This window comes from Musca domestica, unplaced genomic scaffold (assembly GCF_030504385.1).
Source record: "Musca domestica strain aabys unplaced genomic scaffold, Musca_domestica.polishedcontigs.V.1.1 32, whole genome shotgun sequence".
Lineage (NCBI taxonomy): Eukaryota > Metazoa > Arthropoda > Insecta > Diptera > Muscidae > Musca > Musca domestica.
In genome coordinates, this window is record NW_026712311.1 from 9,654,472 (window position 1) to 9,680,788 (window position 26,317).

General features: G+C 35.8%; 1 protein-coding gene and 2 long non-coding RNA genes across 3 annotated transcripts in view; 1 reads left to right on the top strand and 2 right to left on the bottom strand.

Annotated features, from left to right (window-relative positions):
• Positions 1-739: 739 nt before the first annotated feature.
• LOC109613896 (uncharacterized) lies at positions 740-4,043 on the bottom strand. Its single transcript, XR_002195253.2, has 3 exons — positions 3,367-4,043; positions 3,206-3,309; positions 740-1,113 (listed from the first exon to the last, which is right to left on the bottom strand). It is a non-coding gene; the product is annotated as an uncharacterized LOC109613896 (long non-coding RNA).
• Positions 4,044-4,300: 257 nt separating this feature from the next.
• LOC131803674 (uncharacterized) lies at positions 4,301-14,743 on the top strand. The gene is made up of 3 exons (XR_009342725.1): positions 4,301-4,600; positions 14,000-14,334; positions 14,394-14,743. It is a non-coding gene; the product is annotated as an uncharacterized LOC131803674 (long non-coding RNA).
• LOC101890965 (myosin-VIIa) overlaps positions 6,176-26,317 on the bottom strand; it is a 42,071-nt gene continuing 21,929 nt past the window's right edge. The window contains exons 3-11 of the mRNA XM_059125159.1: positions 16,730-16,799; positions 13,581-13,841; positions 13,160-13,509; positions 12,896-13,096; positions 10,744-12,829; positions 7,573-10,682; positions 7,363-7,509; positions 7,040-7,160; positions 6,176-6,980 (exon numbers count right to left, since the gene is read on the bottom strand). Coding sequence (XP_058981142.1) covers positions 6,774-6,980; positions 7,040-7,160; positions 7,363-7,509; positions 7,573-10,682; positions 10,744-12,829; positions 12,896-13,096; positions 13,160-13,509; positions 13,581-13,841; positions 16,730-16,747 — 6,501 coding nt within the window. The 5' untranslated portion in view covers positions 16,748-16,799 and the 3' untranslated portion in view covers positions 6,176-6,773. The remainder of the gene's footprint in view (positions 6,981-7,039; positions 7,161-7,362; positions 7,510-7,572; positions 10,683-10,743; positions 12,830-12,895; positions 13,097-13,159; positions 13,510-13,580; positions 13,842-16,729; positions 16,800-26,317) is intronic.

A 26,317-nucleotide genomic window follows, 5' to 3' on the forward strand; every position in this document is an offset into this window, starting at 1 on the left:
GATGAAAGAACTGCAACCAAATTTAGACTGCTGTCATTTCTAAGCCACTCGTCCGACAGCTGTTAAAATTATTCCAGTGACAATTCATTACATTGTTTACATGCGTACAAAATCATTTTGGTGGGAATTTTCCAGAAAAAGTTATTCGTCATGGGATGAAAAACCACAAGTGTCTATCGTTCTAGCACGCCAGCTTTTAAATGTGAATAAATCTTTTGTGTCTCGTACCACCGCTCGTTAAAGTGATACCCACGTCTCAGTGCCTGAAAATGGCACGTGAGCTGAACATATCGCAATATTTTATTCCGCGAATATTGAAAAATGAGCTCGAGGCAAAGCCATTGAAATTTCAAAAAGCGCAAGAACTTACACCGCAACAGAAAGAGTTCACACAAGTATGGCTTTAACACTATATTTGTTTTAAATATTCCTGGATTCTTGGCCTTAGACTCTTGACGTCTTCTAAGAGTAGATCTCTATGACAAATAGTTTTGTAGAATATTTCGAGGAATCTTATTCCAAAAATTGCCCCTATATTGATTAATTTCGATGTAAACTTTCATCTTTTGTTACTTCTATTTTAATAATCTGCTGCATTTTCTCTGTAATTATTTTTTGTGTTGCACAGTAAAATGTTTGTGATTGCGGAATTGTTAAATAATAAACCTCTTGTACTAATTTTATATATGTACATTTCATTTTTTTTTTTTAAATTTGGATTGGAATCTCCATTAAAAAATAGTATTTATAACAATAATAATAAAATCAATTAGAATACCAATTATATTATGCCAATAAGTTTTGTATTAGCTTTTAAAAATTTTACAATCAGATCATATAATAAAAAAACTCAGAGAAAAATATTTTTCAAGAAAATTTAAAATAAGTTAAATAAGTCAACGTATGGACTAATAAACGACAGTATTAACGATAATTGTTGATAGGAGAAATTTGTCAACTGCTTATTTTTTCGGTGAACCAGCGATGAAATTAAAGTATTTTCTAAGACCTAGTGCTGAAGAACTGAGAATGTCAATGAAAAAAAAACTTGATCTACAAATCCGGGTGCCGTTTTATACATAAAATGTAATTTCGTAAAATAAGCCATTTTTCCTAAAAAAAAAAAATAAAAATTTATTAAAAACATAAAATGCTAGTTTTCCGATAGTAACAATACAATTATCAATAATTCGGTTTTTTAAAACACTTAGTAGAGTAGAATTAATTGATTTCATACCATTTTACTTAAAAAAAGTCATTTTATATAACCGTATAAACAAGTCCAAAATCTCTTACTCCATTCATACGTACTGTACCTTTCAAATAAAAACATCTAAGTTCATTGCACTGATTTAAACTCAGACCGATTTGCTTTCCCACCATCAAAAACACAAAATGCCTAAATTGTTGTTACCATTCATTGTTTTGCGCAAAATGTAAGACTCCACCTTGAATACCCATGTAGCCGCTTCAGTTGCGACAGAGTTGAACAACCAACCAACCACCACCACCAATGACGGCAGAGCTTCAGTTTAAACTACACTTTACACGTCCAGTCATTGGCCAACAGTGGTGTTTCCTCCGTTATCTGTTTTCTCTGTCTAACACATTGCATGAAGCTCAAATGGGAAATGTATAATGTTGATGATGTAAACTACAATTTGCTTTGTGGAAAAGGCAAGGGGATTTTAGCTGAGGAACTGTTGTAATTTCATGCAATAACTTCGCATAAAAGTTTAATTATTTGTATTTAAATGGATTTCTTAAACATGTTATTTTCCATAGGACACTAACATAATTGAAACTAAGCACGATATGGGGATTTTTTTTGTTTTTGATGATGGGGTATACAAAATGATCTTAATTGGAAACAAAAATGGCGAACAGAAATATTGTGGTATTTAAGTTGTGTTACAGTTTAAATAAATAAAATGTCAGATCCTTTTTGAAAATGAATCTATACATATGTTTAAATATCGGAAAACCTTTGCGTTCCATTCGAGATGTAAGCAATATAGCAGTGAAACAACCCTGACTTTTTAGATACTTAAGCTTTTTTGAGAAGTTTACAGTATGTGATCCGTTCCAAAACCTGCCCTGGAATGGATCAATAATGTACCTTCTTCTAGTTCGATTTACTAACAAGTCAAAAAGCAGCTAAGCATTTTGAAGTAACTTGAAAAAAATAAAAAAAAATCCGTAGAAAAATTCTTCCCATTATATGGGGGCTATACGAAGGCGTGTCCATTCATAAGCTGTAGTACCCATTACCAGCTTCAAATACGAAATTTGAACAAATCCGGTGACTAATGTACATAAAATCTTCATAATACCGAATGCAGGGAGATTTAGTTATATGGGGGCAAATACGAAAACGAGGATCTGCATACGTGAATTTTTTGTTAGAGGTTGTAGTACCCATTACGATCTTTAAATACAAAACTTTAATCAAATCCGTTATAAACATCGCTAAAATCATCAAAATACCGAAAATGGGATGTACTGGAATAGGAAAACGTGGAGCTACATGGTCCATTTACGAACTTAACCTGCCTACTGGCAAAATACACATGTGTGCAAATTTTTAGCTTTCTATCTTGTTGGTTTAAACATGACTATTTCGAGGAGTTAAAGACGGAATAACAAAGTATGCCCTTTATGGTATGGTGGGTGGTATAAAAAAAGTAAAATAGTCTACATTCGAATACAGAAAAAATATATAAATTGTATAAAAATTCCAAATTTATACGAATAATACAATATTTATATTCCAGATATGTAATGGAAATAGTGGCTGACCGCTAACACTTTCTTATTTAAATACAATATACATATATCTTCGCCAAGTTCCCTTCGACAAGTAATTATTTCAAGCTTATTTCTTTGATATTTATTCGGATTTTTATCCGTAATAATAGTACTCAGCAGAATTGGGAGCCTAAACGCTTGAAAAGAATTTCCTTGCATCTTCAACTCTGTCATTGGCTAAATGCGTTTAAAATCTTTCAAATAGACCCCCAAAGGCGTAAAATGCTTCCCACATATATTGTCCATTTCCTATTTGCATTACACTTCAGTGCAATTTATTCGGTGGAAGAATTGTGAACACTGCAAGATTGGCCCGAGAATATGAATGTATTCGGGAACCGAGCACAAGACTGCAATTCATTTGAGAAATAATGTCCACATTCACACACATACATACCAACTGAGTCCATTACAATTTGCTTGTCACAAAAAATACTGCGTGATTTGTTAATCTCCAAGCAACCCGATTAAACAGGATACCACACGATATATAGATTTCCACTGAGGCAGGGGGAAGTCCAGAATTAAATTATGAAACTATACGAATTAGGTACATACCTTTCGATCCAATATACCACCATTCGCAAATTGCCGTTGCTCGTCAAAGAATTTGCAAGCTTGTTTCTGCAACAAATGTATGCCAAGGTGCTAAGCGGCGCCTTTTTTTTTTCTTTTTTTTTCGTCAAAAACACAACAACGCATCTTAAATAGCACATATTTAATTAAAATACAAATTCAATCAAGAGAAAATTAATTTCTTTACACTTTTTTGCACGCACGAACTACACTTTTAATATTTTTAACAATTTATTTGTTTATTTTCTAGGAGATTTGTTCATTTCAAATCGCAACAGCAAGCAAGTCATCCAAGGAAATTAACTGCGAATGTGAAGAATGACAGAATCCAATATAAAAAACAGCGAACAAGGCATGAAGACGGATTATGAAATGAAAAAAAAAATAAATGAACGCCTAAAGGTATGCTATTATCTTGTAGTATTACAATTCAGCAGCAATAAATGAGATAAATCAAACTTTATTAACGATCGTTTTTCCAGAAATTTTTATTTAGTTTAAAAAATAAAGGCGATTATTTTTTGTGGTTATTTCAATAGCTAATTTTTAATACATTTTTATATAGATAAATATGCATGAAAAATTATTGTTTTTGTGTAAGTATAGCATTTTATTTTTGAAATATTTAAGTTGAACTACCGGCTGAATTCAATTGAGTTTAATCCACGCCTGAAAACTTTGAAAGTGAGAAATGTGTGTGTTTTTTGAATTAATTATTAAATAATAAATTGCTAAAAATAAGCTATCGTTAATAAATCAAATTGTCTATCTCATTCAAAGCTGTTGATTAGTATTATTATAAAAATTGCATACCTTTAGGCGTTAATTAAGTTTTATAATTTCTCATTATTCGCCTTCCCACCCTATTCGCAATTTATTTTATGGGATTTTGTTTATCACCACATTCGCAGTTGATTTCCTTGATTGAGTGGTTGCTGTTGGGATTTGAAATAAACAAAACTCCTAGAAAATAGTAAAATAACTTAAAAAAATATTGAAAGAGAAGTTCGCGAGTGCAATAAAGTGTAAGGAAATAAAGTTTTTATTTGAGTAGATGTGTATTTTAATAAAATTTTAACGATTAAAGTTTGTGTTGTGTTTTTGACGAATAAAGAAAAAGACGCCGTTTCGCACCTAAACATACATTTGTCGCGGGAACAATTTTGCTAAATTTTGCTAATTTGCAAAATGTTGATGTTGTGGATTCGTTTGAATGGTACGTAATACGTATTGTTTAGCAATTTCATTCTAGATTTGCCTTCGGTCCTTTCGATTCCTGTCGCGTGATTTTCTGCCCATGGGTTTTCTTGAAGAAATTCTAATCAACGAAGCACACAGTATTTTTTTGTGTGGAAAGCAAATTATAATGGACTCGGTAGTTGTATGTGTGTGTGTTTGGAAGTTCACATTATACCCCAGATAAAATGTAGTTGCTCCGGTGCTCCCATTAGTGTTTGATTTCTTGCTTCCAATCTTTGAGGAGCGCAGATTTCCTCCATCGACTAAACTGGGCTGGATATTTTGTTTTTCTCGAGTTAAAAGACAATTAGGAATGGACATTCTATATAATTCCCCTCATCAATATACGGGAGCCAAACCTTTATTTAGAGTTTTGGTGGAACGCAGATCTGAAATCAATTAAACTAACCTAATTTTGAGCAAACTTAAGAAAGGATTTTTTGAAATGCATGATATCTCTCAATCCAAATATTATTGGGCAACAGGATAAGGAGCATTTCCATCGACATATCAGTGTCATATTCACTGAAGTAACAATTCAATCATGGCCAAATCGTCCTCCTTATCACAACTATGCTCTCCGAACTTAACACATCTAACTACTTGTTGATAAATGAGATTTATAGCAACTTGATCAAAGGTGGGATCATGCCGGGGTCAAATATTTCTTTGCGGAAAAACAATCGCCATGGAGTATTACGGACATGTGCTCGGCTTAAATCTAGTTTAGCAAAACTCTTCGTTTTTTCCGAAATTTCTTCCAGAGGTAGTTATTTTTACCCTAGTATCGTATATAACTTCCAAACCGCTTAAAAATTACCGCATCGTGTGACCACTTTTTGGATAGGTATTTTCATAAGCTTTCAAACCTATATTGTCTATATAGGGTAAGTGCCCGAACCCGGACTTTCGGGTCTTGGGTTCCGGGTCCGTCCCCCAAGAATAAAATAGGGCAAACATAACTACCCCTGGAAAAAAATTGGAAAAAATCGATGAGTTTTTACTAAACTAGAGTTGTTCCCTGGGCTCCTTGTTCTTTGGCCTATTGTTCGCATTGTGACATGGAAAAAAATTTTACCGCGTTTCCAAAATTCGTTGCAAGATGTAAGTGCTAGAACATGCGAACTTATTGAATGCTATGTAATTTGGGCTAATGTAAGTAATTTGTTTTAAAAACAATTAAATTAGAAGTTATGTCCAAATCTGGGCCGATACTCTTCAATTTCAATACGGTTCGTCCTATAGACAACCCATTGAATAGTGAATAATTTTGTCTCAGTCGGACAATAAATATGAACTGTAATTATTTACAAAATACAGGAGTAGAAATACGAAGGGATACATATCGAAAGTGTTTCAGGTTCAAAAACGTTAGGCGTCGAGTATAACTATGAATATTTCCCGCAAAATCTCAAAAGAAACCACTACGAGAAAAACTATAAAAGCAAAACAAGAACTTCCAAATAATTCCTTACACCATGGATAATGGTCTAATCCACATTTTTCTAGTCCCTCAATATCTAAACACATTATTTATATATGTTTTTTTTATATTTTATTATAAATATATATTTATTGTATAAATAATATACTTTAATTGATTACAAATCTTTCTATTTACGGTAAATTAAAAAAAACGCTTTCTTGATATTCATTTTTATGTCTTTGAAATTGTTTAAAACAAATTAAGGCTAATATAGTTTACTATGGTTTTTTGTATTTCCTTTAATTTTTTCTTATATTTCGATTTGAAAAAACACTATATAAGATTATAAAATTTCGAAAAATGTGTTACTGAATTTAAAAAGAATGGTTAAAAACAAATACAAGTTAGTTAATGTATTTATACCAAGCTTCGATTGCCTTACTTAAAAACTAACAAATAAAATAATAAAAATAAATATTAAAAATATTTAAGATTTTAGACCATAAAGTTAGGTAGAGTAGACGCTTGAAAATAATAACACATACATATGTATAAATTAAGTGTAATTTGATCATAAATTATAACATAAGTAAAACGAAAAGAGAGGTCTACACGATAAAAAGACACGATTTTGGTGGTAAAGAACAATTCGAAAAATAAAACAATACAATTTCAAGTTGTCTAAGAGACTTTTATGGGTGAGGAAAAGTTCGATTAGACTTGATTAGTTTGCGCGAATAGTGCGATTCTTGTTCATATTAGTTAACATCAGCGAGATGTACGATGTCAACAAATCATCCATTTTGTAACCCAAAGATGTTTCGCATAACAGCTTTGAGCCTCGTACCAAATTACCAATGGTCATGTGGAAGTACGTGTTGCCGGATGACCAATTTGAAATGCGTGTAAACGGATGAGTTATGAGTATGTCCTGGAAAATATGAACGAATACTTATTTATTTCTCACAATTCATAATGGTCATTCCTTACCTTTGTTACTGGATGAATGAGACTAACACCATGCTTATTAATTGCTATCAATAACATTTCAGGATAATTAGGTTCAGTCGTTTGTTTTACTTCAAAGAAGGCCGATCCAAATGTGGGCCATCTGTAAAAATTAAAAATTTAATTAAAATACATACGATTTTTTTATTTTAACTAAATATTTAAACTTCAGACCAAAAGAAACAAAGTTCAAAATTTCTTTTTTGATTTCTTTTATGGTATTTAGTTAAACAAGAGTTTTAACACAACTTTTGTATTATTCATACCACTTTTTTAAATCAGAAAAATATAAAGGTTAACATTACCTGTAGACAATTTTAAGGAACGCCACTTTTGCATCTTCAGAACTCATACCGGAATCTTGGTTATATGAGGCAACAATTGCCCGCTTCCATTCACTAGTGCTTTGCATTTTCATCAAATCGGAGGGTATCAATTCACGCAGCATTTGTCTGAAATTGAAGACATACAAAATTAAAACTCCCTTTTCCCTTCACTCCCATAACAATACATACGGTATGGCTTGCAGTTCCTGCTTATTATCACCATAACGGACTCTATAGACCAAAGCAGCCAACTTGGCGGCCTCTTCACGTGAACACTTATGATAGCCCCTTAAAAGTTTCGGCAACTCTTGATGATAATGGAATATCAAATCGGCATTACGATCTTTTCCGGGCACTGTATTGGTCCAAAGTTTCTTCATGAAGAACACTTGATAGGTGAACTGTGGATTACTACCATCGCGTATTGGTCTGGCCTTCTTTATCCAATCCGTTAGGTGCCTCACAAAGTCAAAGAAGAAATCTCCTTCGGGCACTGAAATAACTTTGTCGGCTATCTTTACGAAGAGCGAGAAACCTTCGCTTGTTCTCAACGATAGACGTTGCGAAATATTTTGACAGAAATCCTTGGCCCTGGTTGAGGAATCTACTTCGAAAGCTTCATCCGTATCATCCGGGAAGTAAACTTTGTGGAATATTTGAGTAGTTTTATGCTGAATGGCCTCCACTTCAACTTGGTGAGGTGGATACTTGCGCTGGCCATTGCGAATCGTTTTCTGCAGGCGATGCAAAGAGTCCTGTGATATTGGATGCCTCCTGGTTCTCAGGAAGAGAGTTAATTCCTTGAGTAAGGCCTGAGAGCAGGCAAAGAGACCGGTGGCCAACCACATCAGCTCCCAGCCACGCTCCTCTGAAATGCGATTTCTGTTGTCAGTCAACTGCTTCATTATTTGGCAATATATTTCATCCCTCAAAATTTCATGCTTCAATGGGCCGTCAAATATATGGTCTGTGATTTCATTGCCCATTCTTGGCCGTTTTGAGGGTAAATCACCCATGTATTTAAGAATTGCTGCAAAAGCGAAGCAAGCCTCTTCGGCCAACTCTTCTTTTGCTTGCAATTTTCTGAGAAGCGGAGCCTTGATAGGATCTCTGGAATAACGCCAAATTTCTTCAGAGCGTTTTGAACTCAAAGTCAGTGTTTTTGACACTGTTCGCTTGGGAGGTAAACGGAAATGATCCAAAGCATATTCCATCAAGTTATGTGGTCGGTCTCTGGGCTCTGTCACTCCATTCGATGCCATACTCAAGCGTTTGCCATGGTGGGCTTCCTCCACATTAAATAGAGCTAGAATATCCTGAGGTGGTTTCGTAAGCGTAGGTAGAACATACACAGTTTCTGCCGGGAAGTCTCCCCTTTCCTGGGTGCGTTCGCAACGACCTATACACCAACCATTGTTGAGGACATTTTCTCCGCAGCTCTCGTCTTCCAAAATGATAAGGTCACCCTTGTAGAATGATAAGAAACTAGATCCGTCCGAAGGGGCCCGATAATCTTGAATGGCTATGACAAATTTCGATCTCTTCTTTAGACCATCGAGGAAATAGACGACCAAGTCTCTTATGTCTTCGGCATTGGGACTTTGGAATGTGAACTCTTCTCCGCGAACGGTAGACAAACTAAAGGTTTGGGTGAAAACTTTGTTGGTTTTTTGACTGGATACGGCAGTAATCTCGGGGAAACTCAATTCCAATAAAACTTGTTCCTGGTCATCAACCACATAGACGCCTGTCCAGTTAACAGCAATGATAACATCGTTTTTGGGTAAGTTTGGACCAGAATTGCGATATGCCTCATAGAATCGTGAGAACAACAGAGGCCATTTGTATTTGGCATAGCTCACAATGTCTTCCTTGATCTTCAGCGAATGTATTTTTTCCTTAACGTAGTACGACTTTTTATAGGCCTGTAACACGAGGGCAGCCCAACGTTCGATGGCCTTATCGACGCCTGTTAAACAGAAGTCGGGTATAAAATTGGGCAGCAGGGTAAAGAGTCTTTCCATAGACATATCGGTGCCATATTCAATGAAATATTGTTGCGCTGCAATCATGGCCAAATCGTCCTCTTTATCACAACGATACTCTCCGAATTTTACACCTCTGACCACCTGCTGATAAATGAGATTCGTAGCAACTTGATCGAAAGTGGGATCATGCCAGGGAGCAAATATTTCTTTGCGGAAGAACAATCGCCAGGGAGCATTACGTTCCTGGGCTCCTTGTTCTTTGGCGTATTGCTCACATTGTGATATAGCGTCCATTACATGATCTCCACCACTACCCAGAGAGGAGACCTTATCGAATAGAGCAATGTACAGTGAGAAGCCAAACTGATCTTTCAGAGTGATTTTATCCGACAATTGATTGCACAACTCCCGAGCCGTTGTTGCCGAATCAGCCAAGAGGGTTTTCGTATTGCCATCCATGAATGTGATGGGCAACATTATGGGTTTCTTTGATTTCGTGGCCTGCAATTCCAACCAGGATGGAGGTTGATTACGTGTACCATTATTGAAAGTTCTCTTGAGGCGTTCCTCACAGTACGGAGCATAGCCAGGTGGACCTTCCCGAATGAAAGCTCTCAAATAGTTGACAAATTTCTCAGAGGGTGCAAAACAACCCACACACAGTGACAAGAGAATCCAACCCCTGGCATGTGAGGATTTCAAGGGATTGTTTGTCAATTGTTTACAAATTTGACAGTAGATTTCATCCCTAAGTTCGGCCCTCAAAATACCATGGCCAATGATGAAGTGTAGTTTTTCCAAGTTAGAGGTGGGGCGAGATTGGAGCCATGATTGATAACTATCTGCAGTGTACTCTTCATCCTGCAGACGGCGTCTTACATCTTCGCCGAGTTTATTCTTACGTTTCAACGTGAGCGAAACCAATTTATGTCTGATTGAGCGTGGCTTTTGTTTGAGAAAAGCTTCGGGGTCCAATCCCATTAGTTGAGCTTCTTGGAATTCTTTGCTTCTAATAAAGTTCCTGCCCAAAGTGGCTGTGACTTTGGACATTACTGATGTCGTATCCATGCGATCCATGGTATGGTATTTCGGTTCAGGCATATCACCGGTAAATCTTAAAATAGTTATCCACAAGGCTTGGGCTGCCAACTGATCACCTTGGGTATGCAGTGGCAAAAGGGGATGTTTAAGAGCCTTTTTGGAATACTGATGATTGACATTGCCCTGGAAGTAGGTAGCTGCGAATTTCTGGAATTTAAATTCCGACAAATCTTCTTCATCTTCGGAGATATGCATGGGACCGATAATATCCTGTGGAGAGAAAAATGTAGGAAGATTAGCACAGTCACTAATTGTAATTATGTCCTCTTACCTCTTGATTAACACTGTTGCCATGTGGTAAATCATTAAACACCGATGTTTCTCGGCCGGCATGTGGCGTCGGAGCTTCGCTGCTGGAATCTGGTAAGAAATCAAACATTGCCTCCACCAGTTTTCCATCATCCACAGGTTCATCCTGCTTGCGGGCTGCATCGTTTATCAAATTCTTCTTCACCTCCACTCGACGTCGTTCTTCGATCTCCTTTTCCATTTCTCTGCGTTCCAGCTCATGCAAACGATCGCGATAATGTTGTTCAGCAATCTCCCGGGCATGTTTGTTACCCTTGTGCATGAGTTCTTGTTCTTCCAATTTTCGTAAATGCAACACTTCTGCAAACTTCTTGTATTCCTCCTTCATTTTCTTGTACCGACGCATTGCTATCATTCTTCTAGCATGAGACTGAATCTTAATAATGGCCCACATTTTGTGACCATATTCGCGCCTAACCAAATAACCACGTGCATGCGCCTGGAGGCCCACAATATGACCTCTCAAATGACGGAATCGATGCGAAAGGACTCGTGACCGTATCAATGCCTGCAAACGCATGTAGCCCACTCGCATCTGCTGATAACGTTTTCTTTGAGCATAGCCCTTCCAGTAACGCTGAATGGTAATGGCTGCAGCTCGCATGCGCAAGAAACGTCTGCGATAAACCCATCCACGAATAGTTCTTTGCAATATTAAAATCTTACGTGTCAGCACACGGTCACGTTCCTGTTCTAAGAACAAATCATGAGCATCTTTAAGGAAAACTTTAGTGTGACCCAATTGATAGTCTGATTTGCCCAATACTGCAGCACATATGCGGGATGTGGCCAAACGGCAGTCGGTGCGATGAGCTGGCGGTACTCCAGGGATAAGGAATCGGTAACGTTCCACAAAGTCTCTAAAACCATGGCGTATGGGATAACCAGCTCTGCGAATGCGTATCGTCTCCATCATGCCCGAATAACGTAACTGGCGACAGCAAAGGCCGCGATCGAACAGCATTGGTCTTTTCACTTCGTTCGGTTTGATACACCGTATGAAGAATGGCTGACAGGAGCTAAGAGTTTTCATCAAAGCATCTAAACTTTTTTTGAACTGAGTAGATAATGTGGGCGTTCTCTTACGGGTCTCGGCGCCCATTTCTATGTCTTGAGCAAAGATCTGCCTCAGGAATTTATTGCTACTCTGACTTACCAGATGCAATAAATCTGGACTAAAGGTGTCGCGGTTCTTTTCCAAAAAGCCACTGGTATCGTAGAATACAACACCGGCAAAGTGATTCAGACCGAAGCTGGTGTTAATGTCCGATTTGGGTTTCAAATAATTCTTATGGGTGCCATGGGTTTTGTGCAGTTTGGCCAACATTGTGTGATCCGTGCCCTTGGGAAAACGGGCCTCCTCATCAATCAAAGCCATAATGTTGAGCTGTTTGATGGCAATCAAATCCAAAGCATCCTGATTATCAACAAACTCTATGTGTTGCCAATTGATGCCCTCGTGGTTGTATTCCTCCTGTTCCAGTTTAAAGATGTGCTGCACAAAGAACTGTTGCAAGTTTTCATTGGCATAATTTATACAGAATTGTTCAAAGCTGTTCTGGTCGAAATTCTCGAAACCAAATATGTCCAAAACGCCAATTGCATTGCGGGAAGTGGCCCTTGGTTTGTAAATGGCAGCATTGATTTTGCGTACAATGTGTACAAAGAGACGTCCATATATGCCCTTGACAAACGCATCGCGTACATCAACTGACTGTTCTCGGGACAGTGTCGAGACCACTGTCTCGCCATGAGCAAAAAGTGTACGGCGAGTAAGGGCATCGATAAGCGGTTGTAGCGGCAATCCCAGAAGGGCTGCCACTCTTTCCACATTTATGTACTCGGGAATTTCGGTGGCATCCAAATTATCCACAACTGTGGCCTTATATTTTATATTGCCGCAGTGCAATAAAGCTGCAAGTAATTTGATAATTTCCCAGATTTCTTGATCGGTAAAAAGTAGGACTTTCATGGCAGAGCGTATGTCGGAGAATTCGGCGGTATCATCACGACCTTCACAAGTGATGCAATCACCGCCGGTTAGGTATCTACAAATGGGGAAAGTATATAATATAAGTCAAGAAGTATGTGTGCGGTATGCTATGTTTATTTACTTATAATCTGATGCATTTCCAAGCTCCAGCCGCCTCTTTTCTTCCATCGAAAGACCGGCCAAAATACAATAGAATATGTGATAATTCCGCTCGCTGTGATTTTGAGAAACAATGCGAGATTTCTCCAACAGATACTGTTCAATTTTGGCACCCTCAATAACGCCATTGGCACTGAAGTGTATATCAATGTATTTGCCAAATCTAAAGGGGAATAGTAAATATCATTAGATACGGAACGAATATGATTCCTGTATCATCACTCACCTGGAAGAATTGTCATTTCTTACAGTCTTTGCATTACCAAATGCCTCCAAAATGGGATTAGCCTCCAAAATTTGTTGTTCTATCCAGGAATGTTTACCGCTGATGGCAGCCAAGTATTGTAAAATGAGTTTTGTGCTTTCCGTTTTACCCGCACCCGATTCGCCCGATATGACTATGCATTGGTCCTGGCGATAGCGTTTCATGTGGGCATAGGCATTGTCGCCTATGGCAAAGATGTGTGGTGGCAGTTCGCCGATTTTTCGCTCCTTATAGAGTTTGATTTGATCCGCCGTATAGATGGGCAGGATTTGATAGGGATTTACTGCCACCAATATGGAACCGGTGTAGGTCTGCGAAAACAAAAGACATATGATTATTTAGATTATCAATTTATATATATGTGTGGAGCCAGGCTTCTTACATAAATCAAATTCTCTTTGTATCTAATGAGTAGATTTCTTAATATGCCAGCCTCGTGAAGATCTCCCAAAGATATCATGTCTTCCACTCCCTGTACGGAAGAGGCATGCATGGCCTTGATACGCCTTTCCGGCGATAGCCATATCTCATCACCATCATCGTCGCGCACTTGTATGCGTCTACCCTCTGCCGAAATGACACGAGCACCAATGGCTACATCGAATTCTCTACCCGAGGCGGGTTCTATCCAGATGTAGTCACCCTAAAATGTAAAAAAGAACAATGAGAAGAGTTTAAAAACACATATTTAATTCTGTTATGGTTCATTTACACATAAGCGGTTGATTGAATTGTAGTCTTGACCCTGAAATTTATGCTTCAGTGACTCTTATGACAAATGTTCTTTCAATTCAATTACAGAAAGACGTGAAAGTGTTTTGAAAGGAGTTAATAAAATGATGGCGTAGTTTCCCATAATGAGTTTTTTTTAGCAACGAAACTTCAAAAATCTAATTTTTACCCAACATACCAAAAATACAATACAGCTTGAGAATAATATTATGAAAATAGTTTATCATAAGAATTTTTCAACAATGCTTGAGAAACACTTTTTTGCACAAACTTTTCTCAAATCTGTCCTTTGTTGACAAATTTGTTTTGATTTTTTTTGTGAAAATTGTCAACAAAAAATTATATTCTTTGGTTAAAATCAAAATCACGCGAATTTAGGACCCATTTCCGGACGAAACTCTAAGGTAATGATGAATAATAAATCTGGGAATCTGTAGTATAAATTATTTCAATCTCATTTCAGAATGGAGGCGTCAAAAAGTTGCAGGAATTCAACAGAAGTGAAGAATAAGTGGAGGAGATACAGAAGCTCAAATAAGGGGAAAGAAAGCATCTAGGTATCAAGGCAACAGGATGCAGTGACAGCTGGGATGGCAATCAATGAATGAAATGTGTAAAATAAAATGTAAAATGTATGTTGGGTAATGACTCATTTTGTATGTATTTTCGATACAAACATTTGTTTATTAAAAATTTACTTGCCGCTTTGGAAATTATATAATATTTAATTCTCTTTTACTAATATGCGCACTTCTATATACATATTTGTGTATGAACAATTTTCATTGAGTAGTTATTCTTTTTTTTTTTTTTTTTTTTTTTGAAAAACAAAACAACAAAAACATTGACCCAAATATTTTTTCAAGTGTAACGCACCAGACAGTTCGTTTCATTTTGGTGGTGGTATTATTTTCGTTGTTTGTACTGCTCATGGATGAGCAATTAAATGGAGTTAATACTGGCATTGGTTTCCATTAATGACTTGTAGTTGTTAAAATGAAAATTTATTCTTTTTAAGGTAATGTTCGGTGTTTTTTTCCCAAAACATTATTGATTTTTGATTTTCATTTTGTTAATTTAATGTGAGGCTAATTCTAGGGGGTATAGCATAAATAATTTTCTGAATTTTCACACATGATTTTTTCCCTAGAAGTTAAGAGTTATAAAACAGAATTTTGCCCAAAGGGGAACAGAAAACTAGAAGAAATTCCCAAATAAAATCACAATCCTTCAAGTTAACAAAAAAGGGCAATGATTTCAATGAAACTTTGAGGGTCCATAGTTTGGAAAGAATTAACCTTTATCACAATATTTATTAATTATATATAACATTTATTGTCAAAATCATACATAATATGGAGGGCATATTAAGTTCGTCATTCCGTCTGTAACTCATCGAAATAATAATTTTAGACCTAACGAAGACGATTTAGTCCTGTCCGTCCGTTTGTCTGTTGTAATCATGCTAGAGTTAAAACGAATTACGAAAGATAGGAAACTTAAACTTTGCACAGATCAGTCTTTTGTGTTGCCTGCACAGTTCGAAGATGGTTTTAGGCACATTTTTCAATGGAATTGTCTGAAATTTCACACAGGGAGTTCTTTGTGGGTACTTTACCACTTATAAGAGACTTTTTCATATAGGTCCACGATATCGTATTTTCCCCATATAACGGTACCTCCCGATATTCGGTATTTTGATGATTGTAGCTAAATTTTTCAATGGAATTGTCTGAAAATCCTCACCAGTATTTCCTTCTGAGAAGTTTGTCCCCTGAAAAGAAGTGTCTATATAGGTCCACGATATCATATATCCCCATATAAGGGTACCTCCTGATATTCGGTATTTTAACGATTGTGGCCACATTTTTTATGGAATTGTCTGAAATTCGTATTGAGTACTACAACTTATGCCAGAAAATTGTCCACGATATCGTATATCTATCCCACATATAGGTACCCTTTATCCGGTGTTTTGATGATAACAACAGCAACATTATTCAACGGAATTGTTTTAAAATTCGTACTTGAAGTTCGGAACCGTTACTTCAGCCTATGAAAAAAATGCTCATGCATGATCACGTCTTCGTATATTCCGCATATAACGGTTTTCTTTTAAATGGTATTTTTGACTTTTTCGAAATTATTCAACATCCTTCAAAATGGTAAATGGTATTAAAAATTCGGCCAGGTCGAACTTTGTTACTTTTTTTTGGAAATTTGTCTTTCGTTCTGCTTTATTTTTTGGCCATGGTTTAACCTTTTAATTGGTTATTGCCCATTTTTTTACTGAGACATAGTCGGCCCGTCCAGTCTTTATATTTCCCTTACCATTATATACTGGCTGCAATGTCTATCATTTAGAATTTCTTTTTCCCAAAACAAGAGATTTATCTGACACCTGTCTTCACGTCAAACCACAGCTTACTTTGTTAACAATATGTCCATGGATAAAATGCTTTAAATAACAACGTTAAACGCCGTAAAAATATTCATGTTCCCTCCCACCGTTTTCCGTGTGATGTAAATAACACATGAAATATTTATTTCTTCTTCAACGCAAAAAAACATTCCCACCTGAAAACCAGAAACAGGAAACCCCAAGAAATTTATGAGTTGTAACCTACAATAGAACGGCTAATAAATGGAAAGATGCATATTTTATGATAAAAGACATAAACGTTCTATCTTCAGCTACCACCATTAAATTCTCACGTCGTCTTCAGTCTGCCACTTGTGCAACATAAAATAAAAAAAGAGTTGTGGAAGTTCAAAGAATATGTTTATGTATGTACTTACGCGTGTTACAATCACCATTTTTATTGCCCTTCATTGACCATTAATTTGTGTCGTGTAGAAAATTTCAAATCTGAAATGAGAAATAGAAGAAAAAAATAAAAAACAATGAAGACATTTTTATTTGAGTGTAAAATGAGGAAAATTGTCAGTTGTCAAAATTAAAGAAGAAAGAAAGAATCAACATGTGAAACTGGAATCTCTACATTCGTGTCTGCAACACAAACTCAAAACATACATATTCTGCCACACCAGCCAGAGTAATGTGGCTTAAATCTGAAACAAGTCTTATTACTCACATATGTATGACGAAAGCACCCATAACGACCGAAAACAACAAAAACAACAGCGACAGTAGAATAAGGTGAAGTTGAAGTTTACGGTAAATTAACGAGCAAACGCTTAAATGAACACGATGGCATTAACAATAAAAACAGACTCTCGTCCAAACACACACGCACACACAAGCACGCATGTTTTCATCTGCATATTCTGCAAACCAGCGAAAATGTCTACAATGCTGTAAAATTCATAGAGAGCGAGAGGTAGAAACCTGTGAACCGTACGACCAGGTATTTGCCGAACAGATTGTTCGCTGAGAATATTAGCCAGCCAGCCAAATATCATCATGTACAGATGGTTATTCAGCCGTGTTTGGGATTTTTTTTGTGGCACAGTGGCAAGAAAAAGAAACATGAAACTGGTTACGTGAAAAAACACCATGAACATAACTCAGTTGTATTTATTAACCCATTTCGCTTCTCTTTTCTATTTTTCAAACAGTAAAAACATTTATATATGAAAAGGGTAAAATTGTAAACAAATTTTTGTGTCGGTAGTAAGAGTCATCTGTCATTAATTAAAAAAATTCCCCCCCCTTGGGGGCCCCTTGATGGTATCGGCACATTTCTGAAACCCATATTTTTGGAATATTTGATATTAATTTAAAAAAATAACAAAAAATAATACATGGAAAAAGTAATAATGAGGAATTATTGCCAATATATGTAAACGAAAAATCGGAGTAAAATTTTGAAATCACTGGGTCCAAATTACTCTAAGAAAGTATTTTTTTTTTTTCAAAAACAATAAAAAATTTGACTTTTATAAGGCAAACAATTGTATACGTTTTAATATAATAAAAAAATTGAGAAGTTTTTCTAAAAGATTTGAATATTTATTTGATGGAAGAAACTTCTTCTGAAGTCTGAAGAAAGACCCGATGCATGAAATCTGTTACTACTTGACAAGAAAAAGCTCCTCTGCAAGACGAATGTAGTAAAAGTTTCTAAATTCATCCGGAAATCTGTTCCCCACTTTGCTATAGAATTAAGCTCTATACTCTGCGTTTAAAGACAAGTAAAAGCTGCTGTACAAGACGTATATATTAACACTTGAGAGGATCATCCGGTAGCAAAAAAGGTTATACTAGGTTACTTCCAGTAAGAATCACATCACTGCTTATAGCTCACATTTGCTCGTTTTTACTCGCAAGCGGGAATAGTCAAAGTGCGCGAGTTTTTATGTCTGTCTAAGTCTGCTGTCCACCATTTTGTTTTATGTGTCGAAGGGTTGATTCAACTCGGTTTCGCTTTTAGCATTTTAACGTTCACTCTAATTTTTCAAACATAAGTGACTCGCAATATGTTTGAAAAATTAGAGTGGGAGTCGAAATGCTCGAAATAGAGTAAGAGCTTACTCTGAAAGCAAAATCGAGTGGAATCAACTGTTTTGTTTTCTAATTGGTGTGTTCATTGGTTTAGCAGATTGCAGGGTTTGAAGCAGGTATTGCAACCTATATAGTATTGGCTGGGGCGCACGATAACTATCCAAGGAAGTATCCGTTTTGGTCCAAACTTGGTACATCGTAATATTATTGTCAAACTTAGATCGTGTTCGAAGATGGACAATAATATTAACCCACTCCTTCTGGTACCTCCCCCAGAAGGTCGCAATTAAAAAAAAAAATTATTGCACAGAAAGGGAAAGGATAATCCGAATTTGCTCCAATTTTTCATTTTGGAATAACCATCTCAAGCTATTCTCTAAAATAACACTGTAAATCTTTGTAGTTTCAAATTGAGCTTTTTGTGTCCAAAAGTAAAATTATGATATGAGTTCTTCTTTTGTAGAAAACTTCATCTGGCCAACCTGTTTTTCTTTTGAGTTTAGCTAGCACACGTCTTTTTCGTCTACCCATAGGCCAACGAAGTTAGTTTTCCTGATCTCCATTATTGTCATTTGCTTTTTGTTGTCTTACCAACAACACCTTGGCATCCGTTCATGACGGTGGCAAATGACTTTATTATTTGGGGTGTTAACTATACTTTGTATGGTTTGAAGAAAAAAAAGAAGAAAACACATGTAATCTATATGTGTATCTTACATTGAAGATGTTTTTTTTTTCAAGTCGGAATTGTGTGGATGTGGGTACAACATAAAGTTGGTTCAGCCTTTGTTTTCTGCTTAGGAAAAAAAGCTTGGGCAATTAAAAAGACATTGATATTAATATCTTTTGTCAGAATATGGTAGCTATTCTAATGAGATTTTATGCTGATGTTACATCTAACAATGATATAATTTGAAAGGAAGTGTTTCTAAAGGTTAGATACAAGTATACAATGTTTTCCTGAATGAATAACATATCATGTTACAGCACGAGCAGATTATTAATTATCAAATAAACTATTACTCTTAGGGAAATGTCATGTTATTCTCTATACTGCAACTTGTATTTGACATTCAAATCAAGTTCAACAAAATACTATTTTTAAAATTATTTAATTTTAGTTTTTGAATTAGACCATGATTATTGCTAAATTGCTGTCTTCAAAATATTGAAAAAAACAGATGCTTTGTTCCACTACTTACAAGAATCTACTAATTTTTTCGATATCATAAAGGTAAAATCTTTATCTACATTCTTGCAGTTCTGGAACAGACCAAGGATGGCATACTTCATTTTTATAAAATGTTACATTTTAACCCTAAGCTAGACTTTTAATTTTGTTCTATATAATTATGTTTTGAGACTAAGGAAGAAGAAATCTCTGTTTATTTAGTTCAGGTTTAGTTTGATTTTAGTAAAAAAAAATGGATACAATCTACAAATCTGCCTATTTGTAATATTTTCAAGAATGCTTTGTCATTTGGGAGTTGGCTTCATTTCTATTCCCTAAAACAGAGCCAAGTAATAAAAAGAGTCTAAAAGAGCAGTTATATCAAATTGTTGCTAAATATCTGAACAATGAATCCATCTAGTATGAACCTTACCATTCCATCGCCTCACCAAAAACAATGCCAACAAACGGCAACAATAACAACAATCAACCAGTTTCCACATCCGGTTTTGCCGGCAAAACAAACAAACCAAAAAACACAAATTTTGAATAAAAAGAGCCACTCTAAACACACTCTTTTTAATGATTAACCAACAAAACCTGAAGGGAGAAAAAAACGTTTCTCGACTGTGGTGGCACGCCAGAGAAATGTATGGAACACATTAAAGCTACGTCAATCGTTTACTAAATAAGTGAGCTGGCTATGCATGTAGACTCTTCTTCTGTCTGTCTGACTGGCTGTCGATTGAAGTGAAATGTTGAATGTTGTTTGTACCACAACAATGGCTGGGTATTTCGCCTGAGACCTGATACTGCCAAACAGCCAACCAGCCAGTTGGACAACATATGCACTGTCCATTCATCCATCCATCCACCAACCCAACCATCCACCATATGCAGCATGTTGCAACATTATTACATGGCCTGGCTTTTTGAGTGTTTGGTGTTATGCATAAGCAACGGTATGTCTTGTCCAGTCCATATCTACATGTATAGCATAACCGATTGATACCCGAGATACACTGTGGAAAAATGTTAGATTGTAAAACATATGATTAGAATTGGTGGAATTCCTCTGAGGCGATTTCAAAAAAAATGCTGGAAGGAATCCGATTCCATAAAAAATAGGTTGCATAGGTTGAATAAATATTTGATAGAAAAAAATGTTGTCTAGGATTCTATTGGATATATACTGAGCATCTGTCTCCCACATTTCAAGAAACTAGGTGAAAATAATGCTCCCCTGAAAAAATCTCATAACCAAGTAATGAGTCATGTTGGCATCAGGAACCACTCATAAAGCTAACCCCTTACTTTAACATAGACATGTCCTAGAAAGTAAGTATTTACAACAGCCACAGAGAATAAAAAATTGTTAAAAATCTTTATTTCCATTTTAATAAAAATTGAGTTGATTTTTTATTCAATCGCACCACACTTCATTTTTATAATTGCCGATGGAGTTGTTGAACTTGCGACATTCTGAGTTGTAGCCCCATTAGAATCACTAATTTTTGTTAAATGGCCTAAATATGTGTTGGCAAACTTTTCGTATTTTCTTATTTTTTTCGATTAAAGGATTCGAACCAGAGACCTTAGGTTTTATAGTGATACACCTTCACTTTGAGTTGTCATTACTCATTGTTTGGTAATATTAAAGTGAGCAATTTTGCCATGCTAATTTAATACTTACATATATGTATGAAAACGAAAAAATCGGCATAATTTTATACTTCATACCACATATGTTTTGAAAATCACAGTCAACTTATTTCTCTGCTTATTTGAAATAAGAATTAAATATGTATGGGTGTTAAGAGTTGTTGCCAAGTTGCCCAACAACTTTTGTCATCAACATTGACCGTCCAACCGTCCGCGCCTCACTCACTTCTGAAAAGAAGACACTGGAACCAATGTTGCATTGTTGTTGCCCAATGACAGTTCACAAGAACATGGTCTTGTTTGGTTTACAATTGACCAAAAACCCTTCCCCTCACATGTTTCTACCCCCTTCGGCTCCCTCTGGAAACTGGTTTATTTTTGTCGTCTTCTTTGGTGTTGGAGTTTGTCACCTGGTTAACACTCCGTGCAGCTTTTTTTTTGTAAATACCATTTTGATTGCGTTCTAAGCCAGAGGCAAGGATGCTCGGTGAAAGGAATCGCTTACTTTGTGTGCACTGCAGTCGAGTGCTCTAGAATTGGGTTACCTTTGCAAGATTCTGTTTGACCACCAGCCATATGGCGTCTATTATTTTCCACAGAATTGCCCACTCCACCGTTTAGTTATTGCTACAGTCTCACTCAAAGTGACAATTTTCTAACAGCATCGCGCACAGCATGTGTTGGCGAGGGACGGACAGGTGTATGAACGAGCAATGCAGCGCAGAAATATTCTTATTAGGTCAACTTTGTTGTCCACTCTCTTATGCCGGAGTATTTTTTTATTCATTCGATAAAATTTCTTTCAAATGCTGTGTGTGTGAGTATGTGTTGGCGTTGACCAATGGAGTGGATGAAATGCATACTGCATCTGGGTTAGAACAATTACTTATTTTTTCATAGGTTTTTGAGTTATTAATAGAAATGACCTCATTCGGAATTGCCCCACAAATGTTTTTTTTTTATACACTTTAATATTATTCTGTTTATACTTTAATATTAATGGGGTCAAATTCAGCAAAAAGTTAGGAGTAAGCTATTTATATTTAATGGGGTTTTATGAACGTGTTTAAGATTGTTCTTTATCTTAAATAGGTGGATGGCGGTTACTATTTACTGAAAAGTTATAGAAAGATTTAAGACTTGAAATTTCGAAAAACTTACATACATAAAAGGGTTTTTTTCTGCCGAATTTGGTTTTCTCCGATGAAAAAACATTTGTTGTCCAGCAGTTTTAAGCAAAAATATGATCGCGTTTACTTGCTAAGAAGGTCAGCTAAAAATGTGCACCTTCGGTTGGCCAACAGAACTCAAGCGCCGGCCATGGTGATGGTGTGGGCCGCTATAACAGCCGATGGTCGCTCTCCGCTCGTATTAATCGCGAAAATATTTGGAGGGTGTATTAAGGCCTTGGGCACGCAAACAATTTGGCCGCAGACCTTGGACATTCCAACATTACTCAGCACCTTTGCACTCAGCACGCGCAAGGAAGCAAGGTTGGCACTAAAAATACCAAAGTGTCGAGCACCTCAAGCAAGCGCATCGCCGGAAATGGGCCAAAGTACCGCAGAGCAACATTCAGGCAGCGTAAGGCGGTATAATTGACAGTTTGAAGGCCATAATTCGTGCCAAAGCTGACCAATTCGAACAAATCTAAATTTATTCTAAAATTTGATGCTATTTCGGAAATTTTTTGCTTTCATTCAATAAAATGTAAAAAAAATTTAAAAATTATGACGTTTGAATTTGTTGCAGTTTTTTTTTATCTCACCCTGTATATCTTCCTTTCGTTTCTTTCGGCTTTAAATTATAACTGGTTTCGAGTCATAATACGCATTCAAAAACGATCATAGTTGGTATGTTTTCGCATAAAAACGTTTATATGTTTATCTCTACTATATATGCAAACTGGTGTAGGGTATCATAAAGTCGGCCCAGCCCGAATTTGGCTTTTCTTTATTGGTTTTCTGTTTAAATTGTACCTTTTGACCATCCTTTGACCATTTCCGAACTCGATCTAAATTTGATAATAATATTAAGATGTAACAAATTTGGACCAAATCGGATACTCCAATTGAGAGTTATCGTGCACACTAGCCAGACAAACACCCGAAGATCGGATCCAAATGTCCTGAAACAGATTTGGTCTATAGAGACCGTATCAAATCATATAATACTCTCGGTAGCCCTATGGCTGGGAGTATCAAAAACGATCATAGTTGGTATGTTTTCGCATAAAAACGTTTATATGTTTATCTCTACTATATATGCAAACTGGTGTAGGGTATCATAAAGTCGGCCCAGCCCGAATTTGGCTTTTCTTTATTGGTTTTCTGTTTAAATTGTACCTTTTGACCATCCTTTGACCATTTCCGAACTCGATCTAAATTTGATAATAATATTAAGATGTAACAAATTTGGACCAAATCGGATACTCCAATTGAGAGTTATCGTGCACACTAGCCAGACAAACACCCGAAGATCGGATCCAAATGTCCTGAAACAGATTTGGTCTATAGAGACCGTACCAAATCATATAATACTCTCGGTAGCCCTATGGCTGGGAGTATAAAAATGGTATTCAAAAATGGTGTTTTTATGCAATACGTAATTGGGATAGGGTAAGTGTGCCTAAGTTCGGCATGTCCCAGTAGTCGGCACTTTTTATTTTTAAGCCCAAATAAATGAAACTATTATAACTAAATATATTTTGTTTACTTCAAATATATTGTCAGCTATCTTTGTGTACAATTTCGCTAAGAAAAGATTATTCTAATAAAAATTTAATTTTTAAATCCATATTCTTAAGAAAAGTACAATAAAGACGTCGAATCAGTTTAACTAAACAAAAATATTATATTTTTATGAATTAATTTAATATTATTATAAATTATTCTTACAAAAAAATTGGTATGCCGACTGTTGGAACATGCCATACCGACAATTAACAAGTGGTGCCGACTTCTGGCAAAAAAGCATTGTTTTAATAAAACTATACATTTATGAAATTTAATAAAAAGTTATTAAAACTTTATTTATTATTGCAAAAACTATACAAAATTTCGAATCTGAATAAATTAACTTTGTAATAATTGAAAAGTTCCACTCAGAATGGTGAGCAATTAAAAACACGAAAATCCTAAAAGTGCCGACTACTGGTACACTTACCCTATACAGACTTAGAGTAATATACTCACAGTTACTATTTTACTTTCTAATGGGAATGCAATAACTCATTATTCTTTGTCCGCCTATGTAAAAAACATGTTGATAATTCTTGCTCGAAACTACCAATTTAGTGACATTTGCTGTTATTCATTTCTAAGTCCATTGCTACTTCCTACTTCTACTGTATTTGCGCGCTATTGAAAGCATTTAGTCATATATTTAACCTAAAAATGTTTTGCACACGTACCAAGCCACAGGCGTGATAGAATGCAGCAAATTATGTTACACTGGCCGAAATAATAATACTTAGCATAACGAAATTAAATTCAAATATTTCTAAGAGTTTAAAATTAATTAAGTTGAAATATTTAGTAGTGATATTACAAAACCTACAACAACTATATTTAATGTTTAACAAGATGTCTGTATTACTAACAAAAAATCGGATAATGGAACTCCCAAATGTTGAACCTCTATCCTATGTGGAATCACAATTTTTTAATTTTATTTAAATATCAAGCCTGCTTATTTTTTTGTTATCCCTATCTGTGTAAGACAACCACCTTTTTTCAATGTCCGTCAAGATAAATTTAAATTTAATTTGCAAAGACACAAACCAAGGTGGTTTTTTCTCCGGTTCACAAAGCGTTAATAAAGAGAGAGAGAGAGAGAAAGAGAGAGAGGGAGAGATAGAGAGAGGGAGTAGTAAACCAGAGAAAATTAAAGGTAAACTAAATTATATTAGTTTTCATCAAATTTCATAATTTTCCCTACAAATTTCAAATTTAAAATGAAATCGCTAAATAAAAACCTAATTAAAATTTACGTTGAAAAACTTTGAAACCCTTAACTCTACATTTAAACCGAGAATAAAATATTTAAAATTGAAGCGGTGTTGTGGCTGTGCACAAATGAAAGATCTCGAGGAGTACTTTCCGAATCTGTGGACCTTATAGTCAAAAAGAATTTCAGACTTAGGAGTTTTTTGCATTTTCTGAAGAATTATCGCTCAATTTTAGGGAAATGGCAGATAGAAGCATCCACAGAACAGAAACTAAAAATGAAGCGGTGTCGAGGCTGGGCACAAATGAAAGGTCTCGAGGAGTACTTTCCGAATCTGTGGACCTTATAGTCAAAAAGAATTTCAGACTTAGGAGTTTTTTGCATTTTCTGAAGAATTATCGCTCAATTTTATGGAAATTGCAGATAAAAGCGTCCACAGAACAGAAACTAAAAATGAAGCGGTGTCGAGGCTGGGCACAAATGAAAGGTCTCGAGGAGTACTTTCCGAATCTGTGGACCTTATAGTCAAAAAGAATTTCAGACTTAGGAGTTTTTTGCATTTTCTGAAGAATTATCGCTCAATTTTAGGGAAATTGCAGATAAAAGCGTCCACAGAACAGAAACTAAAAATGAAGCGGTGTCGAGGCTGGGCACAAATGAAAGGTCTCGAGGAGTACTTTCCGAATCTGTGGACCTTATATTCAAAAAGAATTTCAGACTTAGGAGTTTTTTGCATTTTCTGAAGAATTATCGCTCAATTTTATGGAAATTGCAGATAAAAGCGTCCACAGAACAGAAACTAAAAATGAAGCGGTGTCGAGGCTGGGCACAAATGAAAGGTTTCGAGGAGTACTTTCCGAATCTGTGGACCTTATAGTCAAAAAGAATTTCAGACTTAGGAATTTTTTGCATTTTCTGAAGAATTATCGCTCAATTTTAGGGAAATTACAGATGAAAGGGTTTACAGTACAGAAACTAAAAATGAAGCGGTGTCGAGGCTGGGCACAAATGAAAGGTCTCGAGGAGTACTTTCCGAATCTGTGGACCTTATAGTCAAAAAGAATTTCAGACTTAGGAGTTTTTTGCATTTTCTGAAGAATTATCGCTCAATTTTATGGAAATTGCAGATAAAAGCGTCCAC